Source organism: Mustelus asterias, chromosome 21, assembly GCF_964213995.1.
Source record: "Mustelus asterias chromosome 21, sMusAst1.hap1.1, whole genome shotgun sequence".
NCBI classification, from domain to species: domain Eukaryota; kingdom Metazoa; phylum Chordata; class Chondrichthyes; order Carcharhiniformes; family Triakidae; genus Mustelus; species Mustelus asterias.
Window position 1 is genome coordinate 19,696,854 of NC_135821.1, and position 27,151 is coordinate 19,724,004.

The window sequence follows — 27,151 nt, forward strand, 5'->3', positions numbered from 1 at the left end:
TTTCTGATGGTACAGTTTGTATTGTTTGTACTGGTTGCCAGTAAACAAGTAGATTATACTTTTTGATTGTTACACTGTCTTAGCCTTAGAGGAAATTCTCTTCAAACTTACATCTTTCTCCTGGATGGTGCACTCCTTGCAGTAATAGGCATCGGATACACCCGGGCCACCGCAGATCACGCACCGCCCTTGGTAGGACCCATAGTTACATTCATCACAGATACGGACTAGCGTGCATGGCCTGACGTAGGAGTCGCAGATCACACATTTACCGTCACCTAAAAGGGAAGGCAATCAGAAAAAAACAAATATGAATTCATGTAGGACATTTCAAAGTGCTTTAGAATGAAAGAATTGCTTTTGAACTACAATCATTATGTAGATAAACATGGCAGTCCATTTGTACACAGCAAGGTTGTACAAACAGCGAATGAGATAAGTGATCAGTCTGCCAGTTTTAGTGATGTTGGTTTGTTAGCCAGCAAACCAGAACTGTCCATTCGTCTTTGAATAATAACATTATAGCAATGGTTAGCACTGCTGCCTCACAGCACCAGGGACTAGGCTTCAATTCCAGCTTTGGGTCACTGTCTGTGTGGAGTTTGCACATTGATCCCCCTTTTTGTGTGGGTTTACTCCGGTTTCTTCCCAATTCCAAGAATGTGCAGGTTAGGTGGATTGGCCATGCTAAATTGCCCCATATGTCCCAGGATTTGAAGGTTAGATGGCTTAGCCAAGATAAATGTGGGTGGGTGAGGGGGGTTACGGGGATTGGGGGGGGGGGGCAAAAGGGCCTGAGTAAGGTACTCTGTCAGAGAGAGTTGGCGCAGTAGCCTCCTTCTACACTCTAGAGATTCTATAATAAAGTGGGCTAGCATACCAACAGCAGAGTTCTGGATGAGTTCAAGCTTGAAGGTTGTAGACGAGAGGCTGGCCAAGGGAACACTGGAGGTAGAAGTTTCAGCAGCAGATGGCGGAGGCAAGGCTGCAGGTGAGAGATCCTCATAACTTCCTCCAGTCTTCAACACTGGCTTCATGTGTCCACCAACTCAATTTGTCCCACCATCAATGGCTGTGCCTTCAGCTGTGCAGGTCCTAGGAGCAAGAAATGCTGGCCTCGCCAACGAGCCCCATATCCACGATGACAAAAAAACTCTCTGGAATTCTCCCCCTGCATCTCTGTCTCATCACCTCCAGTTCCTCCTTTAAATCCTTTCATAAAACCTATGCCCTTTGTCCAAACATTTAGTCCTACTGGCCCGGATATTTCCTTCTTTGTCTTCGGTGAAGAGCCTCGAGATATTTTCCTGTCCAAAAGGAGATATATAAACTCTGGTTGTTGTAGCTTACATTATTCTCAAGTCCTGTAGTAGGAGCTTGAAGCAAAGACCCTTTGACCCAGAGATGGAATGTTATCAGTGAGCTGAACTTACTCTATAATCAAGGATTTGATTCTGAAAATAAGATGGAAAGCAGACGGAGCAGGGAACATACCTTATCTGGACTTTTCTTTGCTGGTTTCTATGACCTAGACCAATATGTTGGCCTACTTAAAATAAAGGGTAGCTCAAATAAAATGGAGCCGAGTAAATGTTTTTCTCACAGATCGAGTGTCTTTGGAACTCTCTTCCTGAAAAGGTTGTGGAAGCGGAGTCTTTGAACATTTTAAAAGGCAGAGGAGGATAGATTCTAGGTTAGCAAGGGGGTAGGCAGGTCACTATCGGATTAGCTACGAGCTTATTGAATGGTGGAGCAGGCTTGAGGGGCTAAATGACCATCCAAACATGTGTAGGTTAGGTTGATTGGCCATGCTAAAATTGCCCCTTAGTGTCCTGAGATGCGTAGGTTAGAGGGATTAGCAGGTAAATATGTGGGGATATGGGGGATGGGCCTGGGTGGGATTGCGGTTACTGCAGACTCGATGGGCCAAATGGCCTCTTTCTGCACTGTAGGGTTCCTATGATTTCTATGACCTAATCCCCCCACTCCTTATTCGTATGGTCACAGTGCCTTTCCGATTAGCCGAAAAAAAGTTAACAATTACCACAGCTGGTTGGCATGTAACTTCAATATTCATATTTACACTAGTATGTGAGTGAACTTTTACTTTTTGATGCATTTGTAGGCAAAATGGTAGGACAAAAGAGAAGAATGCAAGTGTTTTTTGCTCAGTGATTGCTTTACTCCTTTGGTTACTGTGGAGATATTGCTTAAGTATACTGCTTAAGTAAATATACTGTATACAAGTATATTTACTTGTATTGTGTGTTTTAGACGTGCATTTTTTCTATTAAAATTAGTGTATGCACGATCACCAGAGCCAATCCTGCGACTAGTCAGAAATTCCCACTGAACATTGCACTAGGCTATTTACAAAGCAGTTACAGGACACAAGCAAGCTATTTGTTCCAACAGATTGGCGCTGGCGTTTACATACCACGTGAACCTCCTCCCACCCCTCTTCATCTAACCCCATCAACACATCCTTCAGTCACTTCCTCCCACGTGTTTACCCAGCTTCCCCTTGGAATGTGTCTATTCCAATCGCTTCGACCCACTCCCTGTGGTGGTGAGCACCACATTGCCACCACTCTCCGGGTAAAGGCGTTTCTCCCGAATTTCATTTTGGATTTATTAGCAGCTATTTTATATTTATGGCTTCCAATGCCTGCAAATTGAAACAACTTGTCTAAATTTGCTCTATCAAACCTGTTCATAAACCTTGACAACTTCCATCAGGTCATCCCTCTTACCCAGAGCAGGAAATCCGCCATTTCACTTACAGAGGATGAGCACAAAATGGAGAACATTCTGAATGATTACATCCTACAAATATTCAATGGGGAATGTATGAACAACTTTCACTCTACAGTCAGATAGCCAAAGCATAATTATTGACTTTGACGGGCTTTAAAGGGCTCTAAACTAATAAAGCTGCAAGGAGCCAAAGTATTTATCCAAGGGTGAGAAAATGTGAGCAGACATGCCAAATGCTGAAGGAATGGCCGGTTCTGGGAAGGCTGGTGAGGGGCTCATATTTAACAAGGTGAACACAAACAGAAACAGGCAACTACAGATCCATTGGGAACAAAATCAGAAAAAAAGACTAGAAACAAATCCGGTTTGGTCAACATCTCTGCAGAGTATTATGATGAGTCAACAATATGCAGAACCTGTCAGGGCTGGTACTTTTTTAAAAAGCAGATAACAGCATTTAAAAACAAATAGAATCAAGGGAAGGCAGGGTGGGATGGGGAGGAGTGGAGAAAAGAATCTACACACACGTTCACAAATCGTTTGTAAATGGAGTCAGAGAAATGGCCGAGACGATTTTTTCACATCAGATGACAGAAAGAAGCACAGAAGAAGTTATTCCCTCTACCGGATTTTGCCTCCTTTGCACTCCATAAGCCTAACCCTTTGACCAAGCAGTGGTTTAGCACTGCTGCCTCAGCACCAGGGACCCGGGTTCGACTCCGGGCTTGGGTCACTGCCTGTGTGGAATCTGCACACTCTCCCCGTGTCTGCGTGGGTTTCCTTCCACAGTCCGAAAGACGTGCTGGTTAGGTGCACTGGCCATGCTAAATTCTCCCTCAGTGTGGCCGAACAGGAGTGTGGCAACTAGGGGATTTTCACAGTAACTTCATTGCAGTGTTAATGTAAGCCTACTTGTGACACTAATAAATAAAATAAAGCCAGTAGCCACCTGCCCTAACATTTCGATAAAAGCAAATTACTGCGGATGCTGGAATCTGAAACCAAAAGAGAAAACGCTGGAAAATCTCAGCAGGTCTGGCAGCATCTGTAAGGAGAGAAAAGAGCTGACGTTTCGAGTCCAGACGACCCTTTGTCAAAGCTAAAAAACGTCAGAGAGTTCCAAAGGCTTTGACAAAGGGTCGTCTGGACTCGAAACGTCAGCTCTTTTCTCTCCTTACAGATGCTGCCAGACCTGCTGAGATTTTCCAGCATTTTCTCTTTTGGTTTGCCCTAATACCTTCTTTATGTGGTTCAGTGTCAAATTCTGCTTTAGAATGTTCCTGTAAAGTGTCTTACACATTTGATTATGTTACGCTGCTATAAAAATACAAGTTGTTCAGAATAGATGAGGCAGCAAGAGCTATGTCAGGCCTCGAACACTGGGGAATGAGGCAGAACAGGGTGGGGTCCAACAGTCCAAAAAGTAACATGATAGACACAGACTCCTCTGTAAGAAAAGGCTATTCTGACAAAGGGACCCCATTTCAAGTGTTAACCCACGATGTTCAATCCAAGTCACCTGCGTCCCTGGATGCTCTAGTTAAGGTCTGAAGTTATTAAAGACAATATCAAGACTGGAAGCCTACTATGGAAAGATAGGGTGATGTGCCTTAAGTGTTGAGCTCAACTAGAATAGTGTGTAGAATGCCAAATATAGAAACATAGAAAATAGGTGCAGGAGGAGGCCATTCGGCCCTTCCAGCCTGCACAACCATTCAATATGATCATGGTTGATCATACACTTTTAATGTCCCATTCCTGCTTTTTCTCCAAACCCCTTGATCCCTTTAGCCACAAGAGCCACGTCCAGCTCCCTCTTGAACATATCTAATGAAGTGGCCCCAGCAGCTTTCTGTGGTAGAGAATTACACAGGTTCACAACTTTCTGAGTGAAGAAGTTCTCCCTCATCTCTCCCTCATCCCTATTCTTCGACTGTGACCCCTAGTTCTGGACTTCCCAAACATCAGGAACACTCTTTCGCATGTAGCCTGTCCAGGCCCATCAGGATTTTATATGTTTCTATGAGATCCCCTCTCATTCTTCTAAAGTACAAGCCCAGTCAATCCAGTTTGTCTTCATATGTCGGTCCTGCCATTCCGGGAATCAGTCTGGTGAACCTTCGCTGGACTCCCTCAGTAGCAAGAATGTCCTTCCTCAGACTAGGAGACCAAAACTGCACACAATACTCAAGGTGTGGCCTCACCAAGGCCCTGTATAACTACAGCAAGACATCCCTACTCTTGTACTCAAAATCCTCTCGCTATGAAGGTCAGCATGCCATTAGCTTTCCTCACCGCCTGCTGTACCTGCATGCCAACCTTCAGCGACTGTTCCACCATGACACCCAGGTCACGTTGCACTTCCCCTTTTCCTAAACTGCCACCATTGAGATAATAATCTTCCTTCCTGATAGAGATCAAAGTGGAAACTCAACTTGCTGTGATTAGCATACCGAATTAATAACTATCCTGCTCCACATTCGGCATTTAACAATCCAGAAAATATCCCAGGGAGGGTTCAGACTTTTTTTTGCATAATGTTCGGAGATCGGCCATTCCTCTGTTGCTCAGAAGCAAATAAGAGTTTTATGCAAAACATGCCTCTCTGGAATTGTGACTGTAAACCAACTGAGTAACGAGGGAAAATTATTAGCAAGTCTTATGAAATTTAAAAGGCTGCTAACATTAGTGCATTTGTCCTATCCACACAAGCAATAGGAACACAACAGCGATATTAACAAGGGGGAGACGGTGCCATAGTGAAAATGTCACTGGGCTGGTAGTCCAGAGGTCTGGGCTAATGTTCTGAGTAAGAAGTTTAACAAGCTTTCAGAAGCTTAACAAGCTTTCAGAAGCTTTAAGAAGCTTTCGGAGCTCCAAGCCCCTTCTCGAGAAGGGGCTTGGAGCTCCGAAAGCTTGTGTGGCTTTTGCTACCAAATAAACCTGTTGGACTTTAACCTGGTGTTGTTAAACTTCTTACTGTGTTTACCCCAGTCCAACGCCGGCATCTCCACATCATGTTCTGAGGACAAGGGTTCAAATCCCACCACAGCAGGTGGAATTTAAATTCAATTAACAGTCTATAGTCTCAGTAACACGACCGTGAAATCATTGTCGATTGCCATCCTTTACCCACGAGTCCAGGCCCACAGCAATGTGGTTGACTCTTAACTACCCTCCAAAATGGCCGAGCAAGGTCAACTTGGGGATGGGCAACAAATGCTGGCCTTTCCATCAACACCCACATGAAAGAATTAAAAAACATGAATGGATGAATTAATGTTTGTGTCGGCCTTTCATTAGTGCTAAGAGCCGAGCATCCAAAAACATTAATTCGTCTGCTTACTCCACATTAGCTGACTGACCTGCTGAGTATTTCCAGACAGATTTGCAGCATCTACAGTTTAAAGTTGTTTACGTTGATTCTAACAGTCAATTATGGGGGTGGCGTAGTGGCACAGTGGTTAGCATAGTGTACCCAAACAGGTGCCGAAGTGTGGCGACTAGCGGATTTTCACAGTAACTTTATTGCAATGTTAATGTAAGCCTACTTGTGACACTAATAAATAAATTTTTAAAACTTTAGACTTTAATTAATTTAAACTCAGCTTTTTCAAATGGAAAGCATTTACTCTCTTTCAACAACTCCAAACCATTTAAGCCAGGACAAAATGAGTCCTAAGTAGCAGCTAACTTTTTCCTTAAACTTCCTTCTTTGTCCCAAATTCCAAGTGCTACTTTGGTCTATTTAAAAATGTATTTATAGGATGTGGGCAGGGCTGGCCAGCATTTATTGCCCATCCCCAACTGTCCCCGAGAAGGTGGTGGTGAGCCGCCGCCTTGAACCACCACAGTCCCTGTGGTGTAGGTACACTCTCAGTGCGGTTCGGGAGTTCCAGGATTTTGATCTGGTGACAATGAAGGAACGGTGATATATTTCCAAGTCAGAATAGTGAGCGACTTTGAGAGGAACTTCCAGGGAGGTGGCGTTCCTATGTGTTCGCTGCCCTTGTCCTTCCAGATGCTAGTGGTTGTGGGTATGGAGGGTGCTGTCTTAGGAGCCTTGGTGAATTCTTGCAGTACATTTTGTTAGATACACACAGCTGTGCATCAGTGGCAGTGGGAGTGAATGTTCGTGGAAGGGGTACCAATCAAGTGGGCTGCTTTATCCTGGATGGTGTGAAGCCTCTGGAGTATTGTTGGAACTACACTCATCCAGGCAAGTGGAGAGCATTCCTTCACACTCCCTCTTGTTGGGGATGGTCATTACTTGGCATGTGTTTGGTGCAAATGCTGTCAGCCCAAGCCTGGATATTGTCCAGGTCTTGCTGCATTTGGACATGGATTGCTTCAGTACCTGAGGAGCTGCAAATGGTGCTTTCCTTGGGTTCAAAGAATGATGCAGCACAGGGGGCTATTTGCTCCAGCGTGTCTAGATTTTTGAGCAAGCTATCCAATTAACTCTACTCCTGTGCTCTTTCCCCGCAACATTTTAAAATGGATATCCAATTTACCTTTGCTAGTTACTGTTGAAACTGCTTCCACTACCCTTTCAGGCACTGCATCCTGGATTGTAACAACTTGCTACCAATGCAAATCATATACAATATAATCATACAATCTCTACAGTGCAGAAGGAGGCCATTTGGCCCGTCGAGTCTGCACCGACCACAATCCCACTCAGACTCTATTCCCGTAACCCCCACATATTTACCCAGCTAATCCCCCGGCACTCGGGTCAATTTAGCATGGCCAATTAATCTAACCCGCACATTTTTGGACTGTGGGAGGAAACCGGAGCACCCGGAGGAAACCCACACAGACACTGGGAGGACGTGCAAACTCCACAGAGACAGTGACCTGAGGCTGGAATTGAACCCGGGTCCCTGGCGCTGCGAGGCAGCAATGCTAACAACTGCACCACCGTGCCACCCTAAATCAACTAAATCTTGGTTAAGTCATGACTTACTCCACCAACTTGGGACCTTCAGACCTATGGAACACTTTGCAGCCTTTATTTATTCTTTCCTCCCCAATCTCTAAACTTTTAAAGCCCAATCTCCGACTTGCCTAATCATCATTCCAGCTTCACGTAGTCTGCAACCTTGGTGTTGTCCTGCACTGCAAGTCTCGTCTTCCACTTAGGTTTTTCTATCATTCTCAGGACAGCAGGCAGACTGGGTGTGATTGTGCAATTTTTGGAATCGGCTTAAGATTTAAATTCCAGTCTCTACCCTGCCTGACTGGACATTAGTTACTGGGCTTCTGCCTCAGACACATTTGCAACTTGCAAAGCAGCAAGAGCAGGCGTGTGAAAAGATCAGATCGGACTCAAATTCACAAAAGCACATCTCATCTTTGAGCTGCCCCAAATTTCTTCACGGGTAATGAATAGTCAATGCTATGTAGGCAAATGGAATCTGTTTCCATTCAGCAAGATCCTGTAAATGGACATGAAATAAAATGGCCAGCTAATGTGTTTTAATTGTGTTCAGCGAGGAATGAACATTGGGCAGAATAATGAGAACTCTCTATTTCTCTTTCAATAGTGCCATGGGATCTTTTATGTTGGCCCAAAAATGCAGATGGGACCTTGGTTTATCATCTCAACTTAATGACCGCAGCTCTGACAAGGCAGCACTCTCTCAATGTTGCACTGAAGTGTCAGCCTTGATTATGCACCAAGGTTCTGCCATGGGGTCTGAACCCACAACCTTCCAATTTAAAAGGAGCGGGAGGCTGAAGGTTAATGCTGGGGTCTGAATGGTGGAATCTCAGTCTGAACTGTGATACTAGGATTACACTGCCTGTCAGATAAGGTAGGCTTGAATCAATTGTTCATCTCCTTTCCCCAGAATAAAGGGAAAGTTGATTATAAACAGATTCATGGAGATTAGACATTGTGTTAATATCTCAACGATCTGTAAATCAGTTGGACAGTGCTTCCGAAAGCTTTCACTGCATAAAAAAAGAAATCAAACATTAGCCCCTTTACTGAAAGAGGAGTGGAATTTTCCATTTCTGCATTCCAAGGATTTCCACAGCTGGCCCGGAGCTGCTCCTTTCCATCACTGGTATTGCTATGCAAACACAACACTTGGGAACTCACGCGCACGTCCTGCCAGCTTGCTTTTTCAAATGAAAAATGAAGAGCCAATTCTTCCAAAGTGGCGCTTCCCCAGTCCTGGAGTATTTTAAACGAATGTTAACTCCAAGATCAGGTAAACCTTGTACAGGCCCCTTGTTGGAACGCTGTGCCAGCAAGGCGGTCTGCTCCAGAGTTATCAATCTGCCTTTCCCCTTCTTAAGAGTTTTGAAGCTTGCTTTCTAACAACTTTTGTCTTTACATTCCCACCTGCCTCATCGCTCACCTCCTTCAGGTATTCTGACGTTCTCCACCCAGCACATCTTCCGTTATTAACTCTTATGGTCTCACACTAACAATTTCTCCAAATTGACCACCTCCTCTTATCACCTAAACACCTCATACTTGCATTTGTGCAGGTACCTGTGTGTTCTAATGTACGTATGCTTTTCCCTTTTTTCCTGTTCATTTATTGATTGTTGTGCATCTATTATATCCTCTGATTTTAATGAAGAAACCTCAATGCGTATTACGTTCTCTGTTCTTTCTATCGATGGTGCTGAGTGCTTCCAACAGCTGCGGTCTTTTGATTCTTCCCCTTACATGTTTTTGTCTCTGCCCCTCTCACATTGGATGTGTTAACTTTCAGATGGGAGGTTAATCAGAGGTCCTGTCTGTCCGTTCAGGGGGAGCCAAAAGATTAAACGTCGCTGTTTGGAGAGAGGCAGGGGGGTGTTACCTGGTGCCCTGGCCAACATTCTTCCTTCAACCAGAACAAATTCAATTGTCATTCATCTCATTTTGTTTGTGTGACCTTGCTGTGTGCAAAGTGGATGCTTATGTTCATCTGCATAACAGTTCAAAAAGCAATGAACTGCCCGGGAAGCCTTCTGGGACATTCTGAAAATGTGAAACGCATCAGCAAAATGCACTTTCCCCCCTTTCTTTAACATGCGCTGCCCTGGGGGGACCAACATCTGACGCACATCTGCCAGCTTTCATTTCCACAGACTTTATTTTAGTGAATTGTGCTTTCAGAGAAATCTTCGACACATGCATTCTGAAAGTCCACAAAGCTCTTGAGGAAATTTATAACCAATGCGTCGTCTCTTCAACGCACGATTAGCATTAACAGTGAATCAGAGAAATGGTTCACTCTCGCCTGGGCCTGCACCCATCAAACTTCACAGAAGAAGCTAACATGACATACACCTGTTGTTGCAAGTCTCTTGTATTGGAATTTCATCTTAGCAAGGGATTCCATCTCCAATCACAACGACTACTTTCCACTTCCATTCTGCAAGTAATTTTCATCTTGATTGCCCCCCCCCCCAACGTACAGCGCCAGTGAGACAGGTGACATGCTAGGGGTCACAATTAGACTGTCAATTTTACCCATCCCCGTACATCTGTGAGCCATTACCATCAGAGAACGCTGCCGTCAGGGAGGTTAACATTGATCAGAAGTTTGCAGCAGACCGGTTCTGCCTCATTTATCAGAGATTACTGCATCAAAGGCGAACCTACAGCATTGCCTACTCGGATATGAAAACACTTGGGGGTTTTGTGGAGATGCGTTCCCAACATGAGAGGGCATGGGATAGTGTCTAACTGCTATTTAGGTGATGGAAAATAAAAAGCATCGACAAATATAGCGCGTGGCGGGAGGTTAAAGATGAGAGAGGGCAAAGAGGAAAAAGGGTGTGGTAGCGCAGTCTCAAAAATGAAAATAACCTTGACAGGCAGTGAGCTGTATCTGCATCAGTAGTTTGAGGGGTCAGGGGTTGCAGCAAGAGATGGGAGAGGAGCCAATGATTGATGGAAGATAAAAGGGATGCGGAGGAAATGGTACAGTCCGATCTAACTATGGTCAGCTCTTTGCTTTTGCATCCAAAAGCAGAAAAGCCTGTCTGTATCCTCTCCCTGTGAAACCATCTTTATAGCCTGGATTCCCATGGCACAGATACCCTCTCCCCAGTGCCAGGCAGACTGTGTGCCAGCCAATGCCACTGCTTATTTCTAAAAAGGAACATTTACTCAGGGACGGACTCAATCCCCACAGATTTATGCTACAAACGGTGGAATTCAGCCCAGTTTCTCCACAAAGTCAGCCTGAGCTTCAATCGCATCTGTAGAGAGAAATGGTAATCTATCTGGCCGTGGTACAGGAAGCAGTGAATTGAGCTCTATGTAGTAATTAGATGACGGAACTTCGAGAAATAAGAACAACTGCCAGCTTGAATGAAGTTTTGTTTTCGTCCACCAAACTCTAGCGACTTGTAATACATCACACAAAAAAGAAACCCTCTTTCAGTCCAATTTTCAGTATGTTTGCCTCCCCCTCTGATCCACACAATAAAGAAACTGAAACATTTACTCACCATCAAATAGGCAAATACAGAGAGGCTAAAGCAGGTTGCCAGCTTCCTTCTTTAGGCAATTTGGGGGGGGGGGGGGGGGGCGGAAAGAGAGAGAAAAAGGAGGGGTGGGTGGAGAGGAAGGACAAACTTTATACCATTTCCTTCATGACATCCCCAAACGCTTCACAGCCGACAGATTACTTTTAAAATGAAGTGACTGTTGTAATTTAGGCGGACAATTTACACAACAGTAAGGTTCCCCCATATAGCAATAACATAAAAACCAGAATAACGGATTCTTGTTTTAAAAAGGTTTAGCAACGAATGTTAGCCAGAAGAAGTTGCCTGCACTTCTTCGAATTGAGCTTTCTATATATATATATATATATACCCGGGAGGATAAACAAGGCCTTGGTTTAACATTTCACCTGAGAAATGGAATCGCCGAACAGTTCAGCACTGAAAAGTCAGCCTAGCTCAAGAGTGGATGCAGACGGTATAAACTTGACATTATAAAGTTGATAAGGAGGAACATTTCAGTTACCACTGATCATCTATACTGTATAGAGGAGTAACGCAGACCAGGAAGGTTTTATGCAATGTTTCCTGTCAGCTACACAGTGCAGGCCACTCGCAAGTTGTCTCCTTTAATTTTTAAGTGGATGCACACACTTGGTATCAAAGAACAAAGAAAATTACAGCACAGGAACAGGCCCTTCTGCCCTCCGAGCCTGCAACGACCATGCTGCCCGTGGTACTGCAGATTTAAGCGAACAGGCCAGAGAAATGAAAAGAATTGAGAGAGGACACTGGTCCCAAACAGGAACCAGAGTGGAGTTAATTTGAGATGGTGAGATTGGTGTCACAACTGGGATAAAAGCAGGGAGGAAGAAAAACAGAGGAGAGAGAGTCCTGGCTCACATTCTTAAATCATGAATCGACAGGATTGCAGACCACTACAATGCCTTCCACAGCTAGCCTCACAATTTGGAGAAAAGGCACAGCATTGAGTCACTGGAGTGAACACTAATGAAACATCACAGACCAGGATTATTAATTCTGCTTCTCTCTCCATAGATGCTGCTCGGTTGCTGAGTATTCCGAGCATTTGTGGTTTCTATTTCACGGAGGAACAAGTGCAAGGCTGAATGTGTGTCAACTTATTCCCAATACCTAATCCTCAACTAACATCACAGAAAAATATTCTCTCTCATCCTCACGCTGCTGTGCACAAATTAATTTCTTACATTACTACAGCGGCCATACATCTCAGTACTTCACCGGCTAGCTGGCTCTTTGGCACGAAAGACATTATATATAAATGCAAGCCTTTCATTTCTTTGGGTATTGCGTTCAATTCTGGTCGCCACATTACAGGAAGGATGTGGAGGCTTCAGAGAGGATGCAGAAGAGGTTTACCAGGATGCTGCCTGGATTGAAGGGTATGAGCTATAAGGGGAGGCTGGACAAACTAGGGTTGTTTACTCTGGAGTGGCGGAGGCTGAGGGGAGACCTGTTAGAAGGTCTATAAAATTATGAAAGGCATGGATAGGGTTGACAGTCAGAATCTTTTTCCCAGAGTTGAAATGTCTAATACTAGGAGGCACGCACTTAAGGTGAGAGGGGGAAAGTTTCAAAGGAGATGTGAGGAGCAAGTTTTTTTTTTAAACACAGCGTGGTGGGTGTCTGAAACGTGCTGCCAGGGGTGGTGGTAGAGGCAGGTGGATAAGGGCATTTAAGGGGCTTTTAGATAAGCACATGAATATGCACTGAATAGAGGGATATGGACCAAGGGCAGGCAAAAGGGGTTAGTTTAATTTGGCATCATGTTTGGCACAACATCGTGGACCGAAGAGCCTGTCCCTGTGCTGTACTGTTCTATGTTCTTTTCCTCTTCGGATAGACACAAAATGCAATGGAGGGACTAAAGGCCATCATTACCATTTCCCCCTCGATATGCAATCCAAATGTTGAGGCTGGCCTGCCTGGGGAGGTACTCGAGACCTACTATTCTACAAGGAAGTTAAGACAGGTACTGAGCAGGAAAATCATTTTGAGAAATATAGAAAGTGTACTCGATTCTAACCTATTCATTGATTCTGCTTTTGACCAGCCTGATGTGCCACAACGGGGGGTTTCTAGCCCTATTCATTCTCAAAAGGACAGAAGGGATAGGGGATTGAAAAGAAAGCAAATCAAAAAACAAAAATAAAATCATGCAAGTTTACTTGCTTGTGAAATTATGTTGTAAACCCTGGGAATATCCTTGGTTAGCTTTACTGCATCAGCAGAACAGCGTGGCAAAATTAACATTATTCTATGATTTACTAAAAGAACATTACTCTCTTGGTCAAATCCACTGTATGATTCAATGATCTTACTAGGAAGGTAGCAAGGTTACAAGTTTGTGGGGACTGTTCAACAGCATGCGCTGTGCACAAAGCAAAGTCCCTGGTGCTTCACAGGCAAGTGCAGATAAAATCTGACATTAAGCCACATAAGGAAGTGTTAGCACAGGTGACCAAGAGCTTAAATGAAATGAGCTGCATTTATATAGCACTTTTTATGACCACAGTATCTCCAAAGCACTTTACAACCAATTAGGTACTTTTGGAGTGTGGTCATTGTTATAATGCAGGAAACGAGGCAGTCAATTTGTGCACAGCAAGCTCCCACTGGCAGCAATGTGATAATGAGGAGATGCTCAGTATCAGAAGATTAAGATATAAAAATTGACCAGGACATCAACTTAACTCCCTTGCTCTTAGTTGAAATAATACTGTGGGATCTTCTATGCCCACTCAGGAGGGAAGACATAGCTCAGTCTAACGTCTCACCAAATAACGGCATCTCTGACCGTGCTGCACTCCCTCAGTACCAGGGTTCAAATTAGACAGACCTGGCAGGCAAATTCACCCTCAAAATGTCACAAGTAGCTGCCAAAAAAGCAAAAAATAGGGGCAAAAAATCCAAGAAAGTTCCCCCTCATAGAATGTCACCTATGGCCTTAGGTAACTGTCTGTGTGGAGTTTGCACTTCCCTCCTGTGTCTTTGTGGGTTTCCTCCGGGTGCTCCATTTTCCTCCCACACTCCAAAGATGTGCAGGTTAGGTGGATTAGCCAATGGGAAATGTGCAGGGTCATAGGGGGGGGGGGGGGGGGGGGGGGGTTGGGAGAGAACTGGACCTGGGTAAGACGCTCTTTTGGAGAGTTGGAGCAAACTCGATGGGCTAAAAGGCCTTCTTCTGCACTGTAGGGATTCTATGGTTCTAATGTGACGATACATTACGACTCCTCCATGGTCCAGGGCTGAGCAACTGCAGAAGGTGGTATCTTGTTGAGGGAAAAGCCATGTGAAGTTTGATTGGAGGAGCAGTGAGTGTGCAAGAGATAATCTGTGAGGAGCTGCTCTTCTGTTTTCCCTTGTGCTACTGCTCCTCCAATCACAGGTTCCCACACATCCAACTCCTCCAGAGACAGAATTGGAGAAGCATCAAGGATGAGAAGGAGAATCATATAATCCCTGGAGTGCAGAAGGAGGCCATCAAATCTGCATTGACCAGTAACCTCCCCAGGCCCTATTCCTGTAATCCCTATTTACTCTTGCTAGTCCCCTTGACACTAAGGGGCAATTTAGCATGGCCAATTAAGCTAACCCGCACATCTTTGGCGGAAACCGGAGCACCCAGAGGAAACCCACGCAGACACGGGGAGAATGTGTAAACTCCACAGTCACCTGAGGCCGGAATTCAACCCGGATCCCTGGCGCTGTGAGGCAGCAGTGCTAACCACTGTGCCACCTCGAGGGAATCTGTGATTGGAGGAACTGGACTAGCAGCATGGGAGAGACAGATTTTTCTAGCTTTAGATTCTCCTATATCTCCACCTCTCCCCAACTGGAGAGCGAGCAAGTGAGAGCAAGTATACAATTCTCTTCAGAGCAGAAGCTCAGAATTTGGGAATCAGGATAGTTGGCAGTTTTATTTCTTCATTTAGAATTACGTATTTTAAAAATCCTTTGAGGGTCATGTGTTTTTTTTTATTGAGGGGGAGGGGACAGTTTGTAGCAGTTGCTATGGAAGATGTCCTTTCTTAAATGAACAAACATTCTCCTCCTCAATTCCTATCCCTTCACCCAGTTACAACAGCCCTCCTATCTCCCTATAAAAGAAAAAGGAATGAAGAAAATTGGGATCTCCACATGACCATCAGAGAGGATCTGGAGAGAGGGAGGCCAAGGTGGCGGCAGACGCAGTACAGGTAAAGTGGCTCCGACCATGTCTAAGAGAGGGAGGGAGTGTGGACGAGAGAGAGAGAGACTCCAAATGAGGAGAAGGTGATGGGGAACAGGAGGGGGGGAAAAGAGAGAATCCTGTTGATTCAGAAGAGCCCAACTTTCCAGGCCTTGAATTTGCTTTAATATCATCCACCAGAGGATGAGGTGTGGGCCAGGGTCGAATGAACAAAAACTGTTAAACTGTTGTTGAATTCTTGGTCATCTGACCAGAATCAACTCTTTTGTTTATTTAATATTCTTTAAATTGAGTTTTTTTTAAAGTTGTCACAAGTAGGCTTATATTAACACTGCAATGAAGTTACGGTGAAAATCCCCCAGTCGTCACATTCCAGCGCTCGTTCGGGTACACTGAGGGAGAATTTAGCACGGCCAATGCAACTAACCAGCATGTCTTTCAGGCTGTGGGAGGAAACCGGAGTGCCCGGAGGAAACCCACGCAGACATGGGGAGAACATGCAGACTCCGCACAGACAGTGACCCAAGCTGGGAATCGACCCCGGGTCCCTAGCGCTGAGGAAACGCTGCTAACCACTGTGTCACTGTGCTGTTGAGGCTTTGCATTTAAGAACCCATGAAAACCAAACCATAACAAGACAAGGGAGTACTCAATGAATGGCAGGACACTAGGAAACTCAGAGGAACAGAGGGATCCAGGGGTGCTTGTCCACAGATCCCTGAAGGCAGCAGGACAGGTTAATAGGATAGTTAAGGCAGCATACGGGAGACTTGAATTAATCAGTTGTAGCATGAGTGAGAGTGAGTGGACGAGGATCTGGCAGATGGAGTATAACGTTAACAAATGCGAGGTTATTCACTTTGGAAGAAATAATAGCAAATTGGATTATCTAAATGGAAAGAAATTACAACATGCTGCTGTGCAGAGGGACCTGGGGGTCCTTGTACATGAGATGCGAAAACCCATTCTGCTGGTGCAACAGGTGATCAAGAAGGCAAATGGGATGTTGGCCTATATTGCAAGGGGGATAGAATATAAAAGCAGAGATGTCTTGCTGCATCTGTACAGGGCATTGGTGAGGCCGCAGCTGGAATACTGTGTGCAGTATTGGTCCCCTTATTTGCGGAAGGATATATTGGCCTTGGAGGAAGTGCAGAGAAGGTTCACCAGGTTGACACCAGAGATGAGGGGTGTTGATTATGAGGGGAGACTGAGCAGATTGGGTTTGTATTCGTTGGAATTTAGAAGGCTGAGGGGGGATCTTATAGAGACCTATAAGATAATGAAGGGGCTGGATAGGGTAGAGATGGAGAGATTCTTTCCACTTAGAAGGGAAACTAGAACTAGAGGGCATAGCCTCAAAATAAAGGGGGGTCGGTTTAGGACAGAGTTGAGGAGGAACTTCTTCTCTCAGGAGGGTGGTGACTCTCTGGAATTCTCTGCCCACTGAAGTGGTGGGGGCTACCTCGTTGAATATGTTTAAATCACGGATAGATGGATTCCTGATCGGTAAGGCAATTAGAGGTTATAGGGATCAGGCGGGTAAGTGGAACTGATCCACTTCAGATCAGCCATGATCTTATTGAATGGTGGGGCAGGCTCGAGGGGCTAGATGGCCTACTCCTGCTCCTATTTCTTATGTTCTTATGATTATAAGAGCAGGAAGGTTATGTTGGAGCTGTACAGAGCATTGGTTAATATTATGTGCAGTTCTGGTCACCTCACTATAGGAAGGATGTGCTAGCACTAGACGGGATACAGAGGAGGTTCACCAGGATGTTGCCTGGGATGGAGCATTTGAGCCAAGAAGAGGGGTTGAATAGGATCAGATTGCTTTCTTTAGAGCAGAGAAGGCTGAGGGGAGGACCTGATTGAGGTGTTTCAGATTATGAGAGGTATGGACAGGGCGAGTTGGAAGCAGCTGTTCCCCTTAGTTGAAGGGTCAGTAATGAGGGGGCATAATTTTAAGGTGAGGAGCAGGAGGCTCAGAGTGGATTTGAGGAAAGGTTTTTTCACCCAGAGTGTGGTGGGCGTTTGGAATGCATGTCTGGGAGGGTGGTCAAGGGGGGAAAACCTCACAATCTTTAAAAAGTACTCGGATGAGCACTTGCAATGTTATAACATTCAAGGCTCTGGGCCAAGTGCTAGAGTGGGATTAGTGTAGAATTAATGCAATTTTGTCTGCTGCAGACTTGAGGGGCTGAAGGGCCTCCTCTTCTGTACTCTAACAGCTGAAGGCACTTCATGACGTCCACTTGTGAAAAACAGCTGTACAATTCATTACAGAATTTGTCCTTTCAAACCTAGGCTGGGGTGAACTGGGGTGAGGTATACTGGTGCTTACAAGTCAGTCACTAGTAGCGAGTGACTGAATTAAACTTGTTCTTGCGTAACAATCTTAATCTGCAGGATTTTATTCATCTTGGGTCTGCATTATTTCCATTATAAATGTGCGTCTATGCAAACCTGCCATGCTGTCAGTACACTCTTCATGTGGAAGGGCTGCAGCACCACGACAGGCAGGAAGGTGTCATTACATGGAATTACCGTCACAAAATGAGAGAATGTGACAGAAATACAAAATCATAGAATGGTTACACAGCGCAGGAGGCCATTTGACCCATCAAGACAATGCTGGCTTTCTGCAAGAGCAATTCAGTTAGGGTCAGTTGACCGCCCTGTCCCATAACCTTGCAATTCTGTTTATATCTTCAGGTGTTTATCCAATTCCCCCTGAGAGCCACCAGTGAATCAAAAGGGAGAATGCGTGCCTGCTTCACCTGAAGACTGCATTTGGCTTGACTCTTGTACGAGATGCCACAGGAGCTTGACTAGTGCACCAATAAATCCAGTTCCAATGCTGTAATTATATTTAGTTACAGTGGCAGCAGTAATAGAATGCTATCTCCCGATCTCAATCCACTGAAGCAGGATGGTGCAGTGTGTACTGACAAGTGGGCAGAAAGGAGTGGGTTGCGTTGAGCTGTCCCTCTCCATGGTCATGTCAACCGGCAGGATTCAAACAGTTATTCAATAGTACAGTACTCAAGTATTGCTGAGAAAAGACATTTTGTCAAAGCTTCTCACCTGGACAATTCGCAGGAATACCAATTATACTGTACAAGAAGAGTGCCAATTGGTTGGCCAAATGGATTCTCGTTGCCGTGGAGAATGCACCAGCTGATGGTGACTGACAGTTAACTACCAGACATTGTTTGAAAATTTAACTGACAGTTGACATGAACCGATAGATTGGTAATGCCTCTACCAATCAGAGTCCATTTTCCAATCAGCACCGTCTTCTCATACAGTATAAAGTTCTTGTTTCCCCCCCCCCACTCAAGACAATTGCAAGAATGTCAATGTTGGGAGTGCAAGAGTTTTGACAGAACGTCTTTTGTCAGGATTCAGTTGTGCAGAGTAATCACTTCAGTAATGCACGAGAGGACTTGTCACTACCTGTGGGACAAGACTTGGCAGGAGGCAGCAGCCATTTCTTTCGTAGCAAAATGCCATGTACAATTAGATCCAAAGAAGAAAGATTTGCACTTGTCCAGCACCATCCCACATTTCGCAGAAACTTTTCAAGTACCACAGCGAATTACTTTGAAGTCCGCTCACTATTAGACAATTAACTAGTTATTAAACCTACTGTGCGCGGCTTTTGGCAGTGACTGTTGGAATTTGGCAATCATGCCATGGCAGTATTCTGCTCATTTGCAAATCAGGCAATAAAATCTTCGATGTTAAATAACTGGAACATGCTGAACGTGCCTCTTTTTAACATCCATCAGCAATGTACAGATACAATGCCCCAAAACATGGAGATAAATTATTTGCTCCAGTCCTGGAGTGGGAATCTGACTAAGAGACAAGACCATTCTCAACTTCCACTCTGCCCCTCACACTCCCCAGTTCTTAAGAGCAAGGAGTAGGCCATCATGTTCTTCAAGCCTGCTCCACCATAAAACTGAATCATAATCCACGTCACTTGATATCCTATCCATCCTGCCTGAGGTCCCACCATCTTCAGTTACTTCATCAATTACTTCCCTCCATTTTCAGGTCAGAAGTGAGGATGTTTACTCATGATTACTCAATGCTTGAATCTATCATCAAGGAAGAAATAGCGAGACATTTGGATATCAATTGTTCCCTGGGAAGACGCAGCATGGAATCATAGAATCAGAGAAACCCTACAGTGCAGAAAGAGGCCACCTGGCTCATCGAGTCTTCACCGACCACAATCCCACCCAGGCCCTACCCCCATATCCCTACATATTTACCCGCTAATCCCTTTAACCTACGCACCTCAGGACACTAAGGGGCAATTTTAGCATGGCCAATCAACCTAACCCACACATCTTTGGACTGTGGGAGGAAACTGGAGCACCCGGAGGAAACCCACGCAGACACAAGGAGAATGTGCAAACTCCACACAGACAGTGACCCAAGCCGGGAATCGAACCAGGTCCCTGGAGCTGTGAAGCAGCAGTGCTAACCACTGTGCTACCGTGCCGCCAGGTTCATGAAGGGCAGGTCACGTTTGACTAATTTGGTGGAATTCTTTGAGAACATTACGGGCGCAGTGGACAATGGTGAACCTGTGAATGTGGTGCATCTGGTGCTGTACCAAAGGCTGCTGCATGAGATAAAGGTGTACGGTGTTACGGGTAATGTATTGCATGGATAGAGGACTGGTTAACTAACAGAAAGCAAAGAATGGGGGAAAATGGGTGTTTTTCTGGTTGGCGATCAGTGACTAGTGGTGTGCCTCAGGGATCAGTGTTGAGACTGTAATTGTTTATGATTTATATAGATGATTTGGAGTTGGGGACCAAGTGTAGTGTGTCAAAATTTGTAGATGACACTAAGATGGGTGGCAGAGCAAAATGTGCAGAGGACACTGAAAGTCTGCAAAGGGATATAGATAGTCTAAGTGAGTGGGCAGATCGAGTACAATGTTGGTAAATGAGAGGTCATCCATTTTGGTAGGAATAACAGCAAAACGGACTATTATTTAAATGGTAAAAAATTGCAGCATGCTGCTGTGCAGAGGGACCTGGGTTTCCCTGTGCATGAATCACAAAAAGTTGGTTTGCAGGTGCAGCAGGTAATTAAGGCAAATGGAATTTTGTCCTTCATTGCTAGAGGGATGGAGCTTAAAAGCAGTGAGGTTTTGTTGCAGCTGTATAAGGTGCTGGTGAGGCCACACCTGGAGTACTGTGTACAGTTTTGATCTCCTTACTTGAGAAAGGGTACACTGGCACTGGAGGGGGTGCAGAGGAGATTCACTAGGTTGATTCCGGAGTTGAGAGGGTTGGCTTACGAGGAGAGACTGAGTAGACTGGGGCTATACTCACTGGAATTCAGAAGAATGAGGGGAGATCTTATAGAAACATATAAGATTATGAAGGGAATAGATAAGATAGAAGCAGGGAAGTTGTTTCCACTGGCGGGTGAAAGTAGGACTAGGGGGCATAGCCTCAAAATAAGGGGTGCAGGTTTAGGACTGAGTTGAGGAGGAACCTCTTCACACAAAGGGTTGTGAATCTGTCGAATTCCCTGCCCGGTGAAGCAGTTGAGGCTACCTCATTGAATGTTTTTAAGGCAAAGATGGATACATTTTTGAACAGTAAAGGAATTAAGGGTTATGGTGAGCGGGCGGGTAAGTGGAGCTGAGTCCACAAAAAGATCAGCCACAATCTTATTGAATAGCGGAGCAGGTTCAAAGGGCCAGATGGCCTACTCCTGCTTCTCGTTCTTCTGTTCTTATTACACAATGTTTAGCACCATTCGTGACTCCTTAGGTATTGAAGACGCGGTGGACTTGAGGAAGAGTTCTTAGAATGCTGTTGCGATGGTTTCCTCGAACAGTATGTTACAGAACCTACGAGGGAGCAGGCTATCTTGGATCTGGTCCTGTGTAATGAGACAGGTAAAATTAATGATCTCCTTGTGAGGGATCCTCTTGGAATGAGTGATCACAATATGGTTGAATTTCTAACACAGATGGAGGGTGAGAAAGTAGGGTCCCAAACCAGTGTCCTCTGCTTGAACAAGGGGGATTACAATAGGATGAGGGCGGAGGTGGCTAATGTAGACTGGGAACACAGACTAATTGGTGGGACAGTTGGGGAACAGTGGAGGATTTTTAATGAGATTTTTCTCAGTACTCAGCAAAAATATATTCCAGTGAAAAAGGAGGAATGTAAGAAAAGGGGTAACCAGCCATGGATAACTAAGGAAATAAAGGAGAGTATCAAATTAAAAACCAATGCATACAGAGTGGCCAAAATTAGTGGGGAACTAGAAGATTGGGAAGGCTTTAAAAAAACAACAAAGAACTACTAAGAAAGCAATAAAGAAAGGAAAGATAGATTACGAAAATAAACTAGCACAAAATATAAAAACTGATAGTAAAAGTTTTTACAAATATATAAAACGGAAAAGAGTGGCTAAAGTAAATGTTGGTCCCTTAGAAGATGAGAAGGGGGATTTAATAATAGGAAACGAGGCAATGGCCGAGGCCTTAAACAAGTTTTTTGTGTCGGTCTTCACAGTGGAGGACACAAATCTTAGAAATCCTACAGCACAGAAAGAGGCCATTTGGCCCATTGCGTCTGCACCGACCACAATCCCACCCAGACCCTACCCCCATATCCCTGCATATTTTACCCACTAATCCCTCTAACCTCCGCATCCCAGGACACAAAGGGGCAATTTTAGCATGGCCAATCAACCTAACCCGCACATCTTTGGACTGTAGGAGGAAACTGGAGCACCCGGAGGAAACGCACGCAGACACAAGGAGAATGTGCAAACTCCACACAGACAGTGACCCAAGCCGGGAATCGAACCCAGGTCCCTGGAGCTGTGAAGCAGCAGTGCTACCCACTGTGCTACTGTGCCGCCCAAATAGCTTACCAATAATTGACGGTCATAGGACTGTAGGGAGTGAGGACCTTAAAACGATCACTATTACTAAAGAGGTAGTGCTGGGTAGGCTAATGGGACTAAAGGTAGACAAGTCCCCTGGTCCGGATGGAATGCATCCCAGGGTACTAAAAGAAACGGCAGAAGAAATAGCAAATGCATTAGTTGTAATTTATCAAAATTCACTGGACTCTGGGGAGGTGCCAGCTGATTGGAAAACAGCTAATGTAACGCCACTGTTTAAAAAAGGAGGTAGACAAAAGGCAGGTTAGCTTAACATCCGTAGTTGGGGAAATTCTGGAATCTATCATTAAGGAAGAAATAGCAGGACACCTGGAAAAGAATGGTTCAATCAAGCAGACGCAGCATGGATTCATGAAGGGAAAGTCATGTTTGACTAATTTACTGGAATTTTTTGAGGATATAACGAGTGCGGTTGACAGAGGGGAACCGGTGGATGTGGTGTATTTAGATTTCCAGAAGGCATTCGATAAGGTGCCTCACAAAAGGTTGCTGCAAAAGATAAAGGTACACAGAGTTTGGGGTAAAGTGTTAGCATGGATTGAGGATTGGCTATCTAACAGAAAGCAGAGAGTCGGAATAAATGGGTGCTTTTCCGGTTGGCAATCAGTGACTAGTGGCGTGCCAAAGGGATCGGTGCTGGGGCCTCAACTATTTACCATATACATAGACGATCTGGAGGAGGGGACCGAGTGTAGGGTAACAAAGTTTGCGGATGACACAAAGATGAGTGGGAAAGCAAATTGCGTGGAGGACACAGAGAGTCTGCAGAGAGATTTGGATAGGCCAAGTAAGTGGGCAAGGATCTGGCAGATGGAGTATAACGTTGGTAAGTGTGAGGTTATCCACTTTGGAAGGAATAATAGTAAAATGGACTATTATTTAAACGGTGAAAAATTACAACATGCTACTGTGCAGAGGGACCTGGGGGTCCTTGTGCATGAATCACAAAAACTCAGTTTGCAGGTGCAGCAGGTAATCAAGGCGGCAAATGGAATGTTGGCCTTTATCGCGAGAGGGATGGAGTATAAAAGCAGGGAGGTCATGCTGCAACTGTACAGGGTACTGGTGAGGCCGCACCTAGAGTACTGTGTACAGTTTTGGTCCCCTTATTTAAGAAAGGATATATTAGCTTTGGAGGGGGTACAGAGAAGGTTCACCAGGTTGATTCCAGAGATGAGGGGGTTAGCTTATGAGGAGAGATTGAGTAGACTGGGCCTGTACTCATTGGAGTTTAGAAGGTTGAGGGGAGATCTTATAGAGACATATAAGATAATGAAGGGGCTAGACAGGGTAGAAGCAGGGAGGTTATTTCCACTTACAATGGAAACAAGAACTAGGGGGCATTGCCTCAAAATACAGGGGAGTCAATTTAGAACAGAGTTGAGGAGGAACTTCTTCTCCCAGAGGGTAGTGAATCTTTGGCATTCTCTGCCGAATGAAGCAGTAGAGGCTACCTCGTTAAATGTGTTTAAGTCACAGATAAATAGATTTTTAACCATTAAGGGAATTAAGGGTTATGGGGAGCGGGTGGGTAAGTGGAACTGAACCCACTATCAGATCAGCCATGATCTTATTGAATGGCGGAGCAGGCTTGAGGGGCTAGATGGCCTATGCCTGCTCCTATTTCTTATGTTCTTGAGAAGATGCCTGTGCCTACATGCAACAAGGCTTGGATAATATTCAGGTTTGGGCTGATAAGTGGCAAGCAACATTCATGCCACACAAGTGCCTGGCAATGACCATCTCCAATAAGAGGAGAATCAAACCATCCCCCGCAACATTCAATGGCATTATCATTGCTGAATCCCCAACACTTCATCGACCAGAAACTGAACCAGATCAGCCATATAAATACTGTGGCTACAAAAGCAGGTCAGAGGCTGGGAATTCTGTGGTGAGTCACACACCTCCTGGCTCCCCTAAGCATGCTCACCATCTACAAAGCACAGGTCAGGAGTACGATGGAATATTCTTCACTTGCCTGGATGGGTGCAGCTCCAACAACACTCAAGAAGCTCAATACCATCCAGGAAATGTAGCTCGATTGGCATCCCACCCACCACCTTCAATAGTCACTCCCTCTACCACTGGCAGCAGTGTGGACCATCTACAAGATGCACTGCAGCAAATCACCAAGGCTCCTTCAACAGCATGTATTTACCACCTCAAAGGACAAGGGCAGCACTTGCATGGGGACACCACTACTCGCAAGCTCCCCCCCAAGCCACACACCACCCTGACTTGAAATATGTTGATGTGGAGATGCTAGCGTTGGACTGGGGTAAGCACAGTAAGAAGTCTTACAACACCAGGTTAAAGTCCAACAGGTTTATTTGGTAGCACAAGCCACAAGACTTCGGAGCACTGCCCCTTCATCAGGTGAGTGGGAGTTGTGTTCACAAACAGGGCACATATAGACACAAACTCAACTTGAAATATATTGCCTTTCCTTCAGGGTCATTGGATTGAAATCCTGGGGTACTCCTTCCATAATGGCACAATGGGTCTCCCTACAACACATGGACTGCAGCGGTTCGAGGTGGCGGCATAAAATGTCGCCTACCTTAGCTTTTCCCACTCACTGACTCGGTCTATGTCCTGTTGCAACTTCCTGCTCCCATCCTTACAACTTCCTGTCCCATCTAGCAACAAACAACCAGCAATTTAATCGAATTAAATGGCATGGCCCAGACTGCAGAGAAAAGGTGACAAGTCAATCAACCAGCATTGAAAAAAAAGAGTCAATACTGAAACTCCACAACACTGGTAAAACACGTCAAGAAAAGTGACAAGTTAGGATGCCACTCGAGGGATGGGTAGGAAATAAGTAATCTTCAGCCTGTGCCTTTTCTTTTTGAAAGATTAACTGTGTAGGCTCAGTAATCATTTTTATATTCAAGAAAACAATGGGACTTCACAAAAAATAATAATGCCAGGATTCTGCCAGAGCTGCAACTCGCCGTGGGAGGGAGAAAGACAAAAGGAGGCTGAGTGGAGATCGCTCTTTGTGGCTACAGTTAAAATGCTGCATGTACATTATCCAATAAATGTAATTAACACTATAAACAAAGAACTATTGCAATAAATAATCTTTATAGATCTTCATTCAAGCTGAGAGGTAAAGAAGGTGCTTATTTATTTTTCAAGGGTTTTGATAGGACATAGAGTACAAGAACAAGGAGGTTACGTTAAACTTATACAAAACCCTAGTTAGACCTCAGCTAGAATATTGTGTATAGTTCAGGGTGCTATGTTAGAATGTAACCGGTGAGAACTTTGTATTGGATGTAATGTGACCAATCGGTAACAAGCTGTAAGGGTCAGCTGACCCAGTAAACCATGGAACCAATTACAGAATGACGTGATGGTCAGCTGACTCACTATAAATAAGAACCTGTTGGGAATTGTGGGGAACTTGGATTGGCCCAGGGCGAGGCCCCAAGTTTGGAGTAATGAAGTTGCTTTATTAAACCCTTTCTTTGATTTATAAGTTGGAGTAAATTTTTTATATTTTTATTGTCTGCATTTGAAGAGCTCCTTCTGAAGGAAACATGTCACACTATAGGAAGGATGTGAACACATTGGAGAGAGAGCAGAATAGGCTTACAAGAATGGTTCCAGGACTGGGAAACTTCAGTTAGGAGGATAGATTGGAGAGGTTGCAACTGTTCTCCTCGGGGAGAAGGCGGCTAAAAGGAGATTTGACAGAGGTGTCCAAAATCATGAGGGGGCTGGACAGAGTAGATAGGGAGAAACTGTTCCCGCTTGTAAGATGGCATAGATTTGAAGTGATTCGCAAAAAGCTTTTACACACAGTGGTTAGGGTCTGGAATACTTTTATTTATTAATTTGTGGTTCTGGAGTCACACACAGGCCAGACCAGATAAAGACGGCAGTTTTCCTTACCTAAAGAACATTAGTGAATCAGATGGGTTTTTTCTGACAATAGACAATGGTTTCATGTTATGAGTAAATTCTTAGTTCCAGATATTTAGATGTGATGGAGGCAGGTTCAATTGAGGCATTCAAGAGGGCGTTAGATGGATCCTTGAATAGAAACAATGTGCAGGGACATGGGGAAAAGACAGAGGAACTGCATTCAGTCACGTTGCTTGCTTGGAGAGCTGGTGCAGACACAATGGTCGAATGGCCTCCTTCAGTAATTCTGTGAAATCTGGAAAATCTACTTCCATTAATGGCTGGTGAGTGGGTATTAAAGCATACATTTAAAATCATCCAAAATAATGTTATTTTTGATAAATATATTGAATGAAAATTTCAAAAGAAGAGAAAGGTTAGAAAAAGGGGAACAAGGATTGAGCAATATTCGGAATTGCTGGGGGAGGCAGCTGAAAGCATAATTAAGCAGGCAGGTTTTGAAGAGAGCAAAGAACAATACAGCACAGGAACAGGCCCTTCGGCCCTCCAAGCCCGTGCCGCTCCCTGGTCCAAACTAGACTATTCTTTTGTATCCCTCCATTCCCACTCCGTTCATGTGGCTATCTAGATAAGTCTTAAACGTTCCCAGTGTGTCCGCCTCCACCACCTTGCCTGGCAGCGCATTCCAGGCCCCCACCACCCTCTGTGTAAAATATGTCCTTCTGATATCTGTGTTAAACCTCCCTTCACCTTGAACCTATGACCCCTCGTGAACGTCACCACCGACCTGGGGAAAAGCTTCCCACCGTTCACCCTATCTATGCCTTTCATAATTTTATACACCTCTATTAAGTCTCC

General features: G+C 44.7%; 1 protein-coding gene across 2 annotated transcripts in view; it reads right to left on the bottom strand.

Annotated features, from left to right (window-relative positions):
• phf5a (PHD finger protein 5A) overlaps positions 1–27,151 on the bottom strand; it is a 110,673-nt gene that overhangs the window by 70,413 nt on the left and 13,109 nt on the right. For both annotated transcript variants that reach the window (XR_013500412.1, XM_078237634.1), the window contains exon 3: positions 112–278. Coding sequence is in view for 1 of the 2 variants with exons in the window: in XM_078237634.1 (XP_078093760.1) it covers positions 112–278 (167 nt within the window). In the remaining variant the exon portion in view is untranslated. The remainder of the gene's footprint in view (positions 1–111; positions 279–27,151) is intronic.